The sequence below is a fragment of the Oryzias melastigma genome, linkage group LG3, assembly GCF_002922805.2.
Source record: "Oryzias melastigma strain HK-1 linkage group LG3, ASM292280v2, whole genome shotgun sequence".
Classification (NCBI taxonomy): Eukaryota; Metazoa; Chordata; class Actinopteri; order Beloniformes; family Adrianichthyidae; genus Oryzias; species Oryzias melastigma.
In genome coordinates, this window is record NC_050514.1 from 7,565,230 (window position 1) to 7,575,477 (window position 10,248).

The window sequence follows — 10,248 nt, forward strand, 5'->3', positions numbered from 1 at the left end:
CATGCTAACAGAACGTCTACCTCCACATGCTAACAAAACGTCTACCTCCACATGCTATCAAAACATCTACATCCACATGCTAACAAAACGTCTACCTCCACATGCTATCAAAACATCTACATCCACATGCTAACAAAACGTCTACCTCCACATGCTAACAAAACGTCTACCTCCACATGCTAACAGAACATCTACCTCCACATGCTAACAGAACGTCTACCTCCACATGCTAACAGAACATCTACCTCCACATGCTAACAAAACGTCTTCCTCCACATACCAACAGAACGTCTAACTACACATGCAAGTGCAACATTCTGTGACACTACCTTTACATTTACCTCCACATGCTAACACATCTACCTTCACATGTGGAGGATATCCTCCCCCACTACATATCAGAATGTTCTTGAGAGGAGCAGATGTAGAAAATTAAATTTCAAATCAGGGCCTTTGGCCTCACAGTGACAGATTCACACCGGAACCTGTCGCCATGACAGCTGTGGGTTTCTGTAGCAACAAAGAGACTCCATCGCAGCTGAGTCACTTCCTGTCTGGCACGTTCCTTCCTCCTTTGAACCTGCAGCAGTTCAGCAGCAGAGAACAAAGATGGATGCTGATGAGCTCAAGAGAAACCCAATAAGGACATAATCTGAGGCCTTCAGCAGATCAGGAAGGATCTGGAGAAGGCTGCACCTGAAACATAGATCTTAACATCACCCATGTTTCTACAGCTTCAACTTCCCAAGGCCGTCAAAACACCAACGGGCAGTGAGGAACCCAACCCTTTGATTGTGGCGGTCTATGCAAACAGCAGCTCTATTAGGTAGATGGACAGATGCAAGAACACAGAGCCTATGACTTAAGAGTTCTGTCCAGAAGTCAGAGGTCTGCTGCCTTCAAACCAAAAACTGAAGACCGCTTAAAACCAGGAGCAGATTGAGTCAAAAATCACCAACTAGAACAAACCCCAAAAACTCAGGGTCATTGTGCACAAACCCCAGGTCATTGTGTATGGACTCGGGATCAAACATGCACAAACCCAGGGTCACGTGCACGGACCCAGGGTCACGTGCACGGACCCAGGCTAAGCACGAACAGCTCTTACCTCTTGGCCTCCTCCAGGTGACAGAGGTACTCATAGGCCATGTTCTGCAAGCGCCGCTCGTCCATCTCCTCGGCGGTCAGCCGCTCCGCCACATCCAGAACGGCTGCAGAGAGGGGGAAGAGACACATGGGGGGTCAGCAGGTCATGACCTTGCCAACAGGATGCTTGGAGGAGGCGGAGTCTGGTCCCGTGGTTATCTTCAAGATTATACACTCAGATCCTGAAGCTTCAGATCAGACCTGAGCCCCTTCACCTGGGTGTGGGGGTGTTCTGTCATGGACCCCTACTGAGCATGTGCAACAGACCACACAGGTGAAGTGTGTCAGGTGAGGCGGGAGAGTGCCTTCAGATTAGTTAGTGAACCGGTTCACTGAACCCAGTGAGTCTGAGGGCGTTAGCCTCTTCTCAGCGGCAATAAAGAAAACTTTCATTATGAGAAAGTTTTCCCGCGCGGGCCGATACAGGGAGCAAGGCTGTGGAAGGAGCTGGGCACGCGCGTGCGCGGACACGCGACGGGGGGAGGGGGGCTGAAATCAACCTCCTTTTAACACGCGGAAGTCAGAATGAAACGGAGCTGAAACTGCGCCTAAAACAGAACTTTTCTCGAACCGAGTTCTGGTCCGGTTCTGGCCCTGCACCGGGAGCGGGGAGTACTCACAGCCGTATCTGGGTCGGGGCCCGTCGGCTTCCTCTGAAGTTGACATCCTGTCTTTAGAAACGAGCTCCGCGCTCTGCCGTTCGGCTCGGTTCGGAAGAAACAGAGCAGCAGGGGTTCGGGGGGGCTCGGCACAGTCCGTTAGTGCGCTCTCCGGAGATCCAGACTCGGGCCAGTTTTCGTGCTGTGCGGTCTGAGTCTCCCTGAGACCTGATGGGTGTGTCCTCAGAACAAACTTCAGGAAACACGGAGCATGCGCAGCAGCGCCCCCTGCTGTGCAGACAAACTATCTTACAGACAGTTCGGCTGTAAGAAAGAAGCTCACCTGGTTTAGTCACTCTGTGTCTGCGGTTGTCTGTCCGCGTGTTTTATGGCCTTTTGTTGCTATTTTTTTGTTCAATGAAACATTTTTGTGACACAATAAACAATCCAGTGTTGTAGATTTTTGTTGAGTTTGTTTTAAATTGTTTGTGTTTGTACTGTTGCTGCCAGTTTTTTAAGCTGCTATCATTTTGTGGTTTTCTCACTTTGTATTGTGTTGTCTTCGTGGTGTTATTTTAACTAGTGTTGTATGCTTGGTTTTCTTTGGGTCATTTAAGTTGTGCTGTTTGAAATATGTTTTGCGTTGTTTGTGATGTTTTGTTGTTTAATTACTTTGTTTTTACTATTTCTGAAGTTAATGTTTAGTTGTGCTCTCTGCATTGTTTTGTTTTGTTTGTGCCATTTTGTGGGTTAGATTTCTGTCGTGCAGATTTTTTATTCCTGCTTGTGTTGTTTTGCTGTTTTTGTGACATGGGATTTCTATTTGCATCGACCAAACAACACAAGCTGTTAACGCACAAAATGGAGTGTTTTAACTTATGGGGTACCAAAAGAATACGATTTAAAAAAAAATCTCCTCCATGTTTGGGTCCTCTAGTAGACCAGGGGTCTGCAACCTTTAACGCTAAAAGAGCATTTTGGTCCTGGTTCTTATGGACCGAAACTCAGCAAGAGCCACAAAGTTTTACCCCAAAGTTAGAAAAATACACTTTATTTTGTATTTGTGGCCATTAATCTTTTCATTTGTAGCATTGAAATGTTCTCTATAATTGAGTTTTTCTAAATATAACAGTTCTTTCACTTTTGACAGCAGCACATTAAAGTTCCTTTCAAAATAAAATATTCTGTGTGTAATCAGATCCTCCAGCTGCAGCAGGTTTACTTTAATTAAAAACGCAAGAAACATGAGATTTTCTATTATTGACTTTTATGTTCCTTCATCCTTTTCTTGTTTTACTAGCGAATAAAACATGACAACATTAGTGTAGAATCCAAACTATCATACATGTAAATGCAATAAGATAACATCACTCTGATTATAGACCTCTCTGACAATAGATTAAACCTTTTACTATCATTCTAATCAGTTAGGCCTATCTGAAATGTCAAAAAATCTTAACATAAATTAATTCATAAGTTAATTAATTTGTTAAGTTTGAAGATTTCTTCAAGCCACAGAGCCACAATGGAGGAATAAAAGAGCCGCATGGGGCTCTGGAGCCTCAGGTTGCAGATCCCTGTACTAGAGTAACCTCCAAACTGGAGGAGTGGCTACAGCAGATCCTGGAAAGACCTCAGACATCTCAGTCTCAGGCAGATGTCAGAGTGTCGAGGTGGACTGGAGTTTTTGGCACCGGGTCTTCCCCGACGAGTTGTTGGAGATTCCTTTACAAAGCTCCTGTTGAAAAACGGGCAGGTGACCTCTAGTGGAGGTCGTATTTGGGATCATAGCCACAAACAGATATCTGACACACGGTCCGGTTGAATGTTCTATTCAGATTGGCTGCTGGGTGTGGATTAAAATGTAGTTGTAATGTTACTTTTCATCCTTAAAGTTTTAAAGAAGCACGGCAGCAACCAAAGCCCCCCTCACCCCAACCCAAACAGCAGCATCGACATCAACTTTTGAGTTTTATTTACATTTTTAAATCAAATCTTTCTACCTGAAACAAGTGGTGCGTCAAACTGTTTAACAAAAAAAGAAATAGAAAAAAACAATAATATATAATAACTGAATTTCTGGGGTCCGATCTTCTTTAAGCTGTAATGCAAAAATAAATAAACAAGTCTACATGTGCATGTACTCCACCCAACAGTGAAAAGAAAGAAATCAAACACAACAATCATAACAATTACATCACAAAAAATTAAATACAAAAAAAAGAAAAAAACAAAAACAAGAAGGAAAGAAGCAAAGTACCCCACATTCATCCTGGTTCAACTGAGTTACAGCTCTGAATTCAGAACGTGACATCGGCCCGTGAAAACGAAGTCAAAGCCAACAATACTATCATACCCTGATCAGAAAACAACATCCTGACTCTGCTTGTGTGAAAAAAGGAGTTATTCTTTTTGAAAAATGACCATCATGCATTTGTGTAATTAGATGTTGTGTTAATACATTCCATGCCACCATTGCTCTGCAATGATACAGTGTTGGGGTACTGTTCCTTACTTTTTTGTAAGTTAAGTTTATGTTTTTTGTTTCAGTCTGGAGAGAAAATAGACTAGATTTGTGTGTGCGAAATACTTGATTTGTTTCTCATGTAATACATTCTGTGAGTGAGTGGCTGGATGGTTCCATTGGCTGCATGCAGCACTGCCTCATGGGAAACTTGGTTTGTTCCAAGGAGGCAATGAACCAATGAGGTTCTCAGGCAAGACTCTTCACGCTACTGCCTACCTATGTAGACACGATACATTTTGTATGTAACTGTGTGTAGTAGCAATTGTGTGGTCACATATACACCTCCATATTAAAAACGTATAAATACAAAATACAATTTACTCACACACAACGTGAAATTACAGCAGCTTCAAACTAACTACAAATCAAAACACCTCCAACACATACAGATCTGTAAAGCATCAATCGCCTGATACAACACACACAAAACCACATTTATGCACAGATCAGAGTTACAAGTTCACATCTCCGGATCTTTGTGTAGATGATGTGTTTAAATGCTGCTACAATGCTGGGTCATTAGAGTTTTATTATCAGCCACTTTGAACTTAGATTATAAATAATATATTAAAATATCAAGATTTTTTTTCACTTTCTTATACAGATATGCCCTGATAACTAAGAAGTCTAAAGACATGTTTTTAAAACCCTAATCTTTCATGATCAGAAGTAAATTAGAGGATGTGATTGTGCAGGGTCAGAGCAGACAGGTCTCCTGAACACCTGAGAAGACAATGTTTGCAGCAGCGGCAGTGGCCAGGAGAGGGAGACAAATGAGCAGTGAACTGTCAGACTATGACACCATCACTTTTTAAAAAGTTTTCCAGAACTCACTTGCTGCCTCTTGGCGACTGGGGTGGAGCTCCATGCTGGAGGCGCTGTCATGGGGTGTGGAGAGTTCTGGAAAACTTTTTTCAAAAAAGTGTTCTATGTTTTAGAAACCCTTATTTAGACTTTTAATCAGGTTAATGAGATGTGGAAATGGACACTTCCTTTACTGTTTTGTTTGTCATTTTTGTTTTGTTGAAGTCACTTCCCTGAGGTTACTCTTCTGAAGGTTAAATTCAGTGGTTGGTCTGTATCTGACCTAAGGGTGCCATGCATCTCAGTTTGTGCAGGTCTGAATGTGATTGCTGTGCAGTGATTGTGTTTTTCCTGCATGTTTGAAGTGGTGTTCCCTCGGTACGGTACCAGAATACAGGACAGGGGTCTGCAGCCTTCAGCTCTGAAAGAAGCATTCCAGTAGATTTCTCACTGGAATGGCTTCCTTCATCCTTTTAAAAAAAAGACACTGATTTGTATTAATGCTATCATTTTGCTGGAATAAAATACAAACACTAAAAGAAAATAGCCTTTTTTTAACTTTTGAAAGAAGTTCCTTTCAAAATAAAAGACATCCTGTCACACATGATTGTCTCAGTGCAGCAATAGTAGCAAGTGTAATGTCAGCAGTGATTAAATAAAAATGGTTCATTTCACAGGTGCACCTCTGCCAGAAATGTAAATCTAACAAACTAAAATGAAATCAGAGCCTATTAAGGGACCCCTGCCATTTTTGTGAACACATTTATAGTTCCTTAATGTTTTCAAAAATAGAAAATTTGCTTAAAGGATAACCAAACCGTAAATCAAAGTTTTTTGGCGTTTGACCTATATTCACGGGGCTTTAACAGTGCTGTCTTTTGGTCATTACAACATTTTTGATAAATTAAAAAACAATTGTTCAATTCTTGGAAATATAGTCTAAAACCATCTGTGTGCTGCCCCCTAAAGGAGGTATTACAGAGGTTTAAATCTGGTGTCCTGGCAGTTCTTGCACTTTGACATGGTGCTGATCAGAAATTACTGGCTCTAAATGAAGGAAATATGTGTATTTTGTGACTCTTTCTGGAAAGTAGTGAATCACCGATATAAAAATGAACAAGATTTCAAATCATCTCTAGTTTTGTGTGTTATTGTTGCCTTTAAAGATTAACTTTAATTTAAATGTTATTTATTTCTCTGGCATCAATGGACATTGTGGCTCCAGAGCCGCAGGTTGCAGACCCCTGATATAGGACAATGCATGAAGGAGAAACAGCCTGAGGAACCATGTTATTTATCACAGAATAAAACCTGCATCCCTGTTTGCCGTTTATCATTTTTACTTGGAGTAACCAAGTAAAGTAATGAAGCTCTTCACAAAACATGGCCGTCAAATTCCCTTTCCTTCTCCACTGAGACCAGAGGTCTTTGTCTTCAGCTGAGCGGTTTCAGTCATTATTCCCGTGAGCTGCAGACTGTTGTTTCTATGAAGCAGCTTTGACTCTATAAAAGACTATTGAAATACCAGGAATAGGTTGTTTTATTTAGCATACCAGGTTATGTCCATATTAAAAGTAACATGTGAAAGCTGCAGTTTTGTTTTAGGTCTTTAAATCCATTTAATTATCCCTAATTTGAAAGTGTTTGCAGCAAACTGGAGCTTTTGAGGGAAGCCATCTGCTGGCTGTTTGCTGCTGGGCTCAGATCCAAGAGGAGAATTAATCCAGATGTAAAAATGGAATCATTTCAAAAGGTAAAACAAATGGACAAAGATCAGCGTTATGGTGAGTACTGGTTCAGAGCCAAAAGGTTGCTTCCAGCTGGTTTGCACGCCATCAAACTGACCTCTCTTTTATTCCCCCTTTTATGTCTCACCTCCCTGTCTCTGCAATTATCAACTGTTCATAAAAATATGGTTGAGTTTATTTTTGCTCCATTTTGAAGCGAAACGTGATGAATGAAAGCAGACTAGTTTTCTGGTCAGCCTGCAGGACAACGTGGTCCTGAAACAGGACTGATGATGGTTTCAGAGAAGCAGCAGGGAATGCCGTGGAGGGGGGTGCAGGAGACCCAACAAAGGTTTCATATTCCAACAAGTATACCAGAAAAAGCGTTTACAATCCTGGGTCACTTTTTTCTTCCTTCTTTGAATCCCACCCATTTGCAAAATTCTGAAGAACATTCTGGAGTCATCTCTGAGCTTCTTTGGAACCGCCCTCCGGCTCCACCTTCAACACAGACAATGAGATTGATCAAGCTTGAAGCCGGAGTGTTCTGGGTCTATATTTAGCAAACCTGAACAGCAGGTGAAAATGCAGCAGTTATTGCTGGAGGTGGAACTCCATGAAAGGTTCCAGGGTGATGTGTCTGCTCATGTTCTTTAGAGGTCAGGGCCAAAGGTCAACCTCAGAGCTTCTGGAAGAGTTTAGGGCTAACTTTGAACAGTGATGAAACCAAAGCTGACATGAATGATGTATTTGTATTTTCTCATGTTTTATTGTCACATTTTTAGCTGAATTGGCCCCTCCACCTCTCCTCCTCCTCCTCTCTGCACATTCACCCTGGTGTGAGTCTTTGCCAGATGGACAGTAAACTCCTGGTATGGAGACTTCATGAAGGCCGTCTCCTTCCAGACATCTGGAGTTAGATAGCTGTAAGTCTTGGAAATGGCATCAACAGTGGCCTTAGCAAAGTTTCCAAGCTGGTATTACAAGCAATGCCAGCCATCATGAGCAGCTTTTTGGGTACAGGGGCTGACACAATGCCAATACCATGGGGGGCCGGGATGAGACGCACGAGGACAGATACACAACGGATCCACAATGGCTGTGGCAAACTCTTTGGAGCACTCAACCCCAAGACCCACATGACCACTGTAGTCGCCAATGGCAACAAAGGCCTAGAACCTTGTGCACTGACCAGCCCAGGCATAATTTTCAACTCCTCATCGTTCAGACAGGACCCAAGGAAGAAGTCGATGATCTCAGACTCTTTGATGGGAAGAGAGTGCAGGTAGATTTCCTCCAGGGACTTGATCTTCATGTCCTTAACCATTCGACCTAGCTTGGTCACTGGCACCCACTCCTTGTCTTCAGACTTGCCACCTCGAGCACCGCGGCACCTGCCACAGCTTCTACTGCGTCTACGGCCGCCAGCACCAAAACCTCAGCGCCAAAACCTCCTCAACCACCGGTGTCGTCTACCATTTGGTGATGATTTAAACAGGAGCAACCAGATGACCCCACTTTTAATGTAAACATGCTTAGGATGGCACAAGGGTTACGACCCTCTGAGGATATTTAAACATTTATTTGGAGCTCAGCAACAGTTGTGTCTCTTTCACTAACATCTCTTTCCATTGGGTTGCTTTTAATCGTTTGGTTTCTGACTGTCATGCTCTTCTAAGTTCTCCATGGTCAACCATCAGGTCTGTTCCATCCTCTTTTCAGAGGTGCTGTTTGTGCCTGTTACCTGGAAATTCCACAAACAAATGAAGCAGCTCTTGTATGCCCTCACAGTGTGCCGCTCTTTATCATGCATCTCAGTAAATCCAGCCTTCTATAAGATCATTGTGTGACAATCAGCTGTGAACTGAAGGTGTAGCATGTCTGTTTCACATGGTCTGATCCGATCCAAAGAAACTGACAAAGAGGATCTTGGCTGTTTTACATCAGCTGGTTGATGAAGCCCAGTCGGAGCGGAAAATGAAACCTGTCATTCCTGTTCCACTCAAAGCAAAAGCTGGTTTGTCTGTACAGCACATTTCATACACAGATGAAGACAAAAGATATTGACACAAACCTTCATTGGGATGTTAAAAACATTAATTATGGTTTGAGATCCTTTAAAACAAAGCCAAAAGAGAGGAGTACACGTACAAGACTTTCAGCTCTCACAGCTGAAATACTGTCATTGAGGTTTTTCCTGAGGAAAACACTGGAGTTAAAGCAAAGCTACAACAAAAAAATACATGAAAGGAAAAAAAGTATTTATTCATAAAAAACATGACATACAAAATCACTAAAAGTAGATATAATAGATGTCAACGAATAATTTTGGATACAAAACAGAACCAACTATGCACTCATTAGATACACATTAGGTGGTTTAAGTATCAAAAATACTCCAGGGGAAAGAAGGTTGAAAAAGTCTCCAGCCTTCTTTTAAAAAGGAAGAACTGTCTCTGCAGCCTGAAGTTTACTGGAGGCTGTTCCACAGACGAGGACAGTAGTGACTGACTGAGGTTTGGTTCTGTACCTGTACTTGAGGATCCATGAGGGCTCATGTAAAGTTATATCACATAAAATATGACGACCTGAGAAGAACATGAAAACATTTGTAAACAGCTGACAGAACTTTAAAATCAATTTTGAATCATACAGGGAGCCAATGCCGCCCTGTTAAAATGGGTCCAATGGGTCCGCCCTCTGATCCCATCAGAACTGGAGTGGCTGTGCTCTGGAGGTAAACACTTGAAATGCTCATTCTGTGAAGACCAAAGAGCAAGCCATCACAATTATCTGTTCTGCTGGTAATAAAGCAGTGGCACCTCCATGCTGGGAGAGAGGGAAATGAGTGGAGTCTGCTAAAGTCTTTTTCTAATTAATCCTGTTTTATTTATATTTTTCTTTTGTGGGACAAAATTTTGCTCTTCCTCACAAAGAACACCCAGATGCAAGTCTCCTGACGATGCAGGTCTCCTGACGATGCAGGTCTACAGACCGTGCAGGTCCCCTGACGATGCAGGTCTTCTGATGATTTAGGTCCACTGACCGTGCAGGTCTCCTGACGATGCAGGTCCCATGACCATGCAGGTCTCCTGACGATGCAGGTCCCATGACCATGCAGGTCTCTGGACCGTGCTGGTCTCCTGACGATGCAGGTCCCCTGACGATGTAGGTCTACTGACCGTGCAGGTCTACTGACAATGCAGGTGTCCTGACGATGCAGATGTCCTGACGATGCAGGTCTACTGACCGTGCAGGTCTCCTGACGATGGAGGTCCCCTGACGATGCAGGACTACTGACCGTGCAGGTCTCCTGACGATCTAGGTTTCCTGACGATGCTGGTCTACTGACGATTTAAGTCTCCTGACGATGCAGGTCTCCTGACGATCTAGGTCTCCTGACGATCTAGGTTTCCTGACGATGCTGGTCTCCTGACGATGCAGG

At 42.9% G+C, this 10,248-nt stretch overlaps 1 protein-coding gene and 1 pseudogene across 1 annotated transcript in view; both read right to left on the minus strand.

The window, feature by feature from the left end:
• iqgap1 (IQ motif containing GTPase activating protein 1) overlaps positions 1-2,054 on the minus strand; it is a 45,657-nt gene extending 43,603 nt beyond the window's left edge. Inside the window, exons 1-2 of the mRNA XM_024295496.2 lie at positions 1,767-2,054; positions 1,109-1,211 (exon numbers count right to left, since the gene is read on the minus strand). Of these exons, the coding sequence (XP_024151264.1) occupies positions 1,109-1,211; positions 1,767-1,812 (149 nt within the window). The 5' untranslated portion in view covers positions 1,813-2,054. The remainder of the gene's footprint in view (positions 1-1,108; positions 1,212-1,766) is intronic.
• A 5,522-nt stretch (positions 2,055-7,576) lies between these two features.
• On the minus strand, positions 7,577-8,282 carry LOC112160624 (annotated as a pseudogene).
• Positions 8,283-10,248: the final 1,966 nt, after the last annotated feature.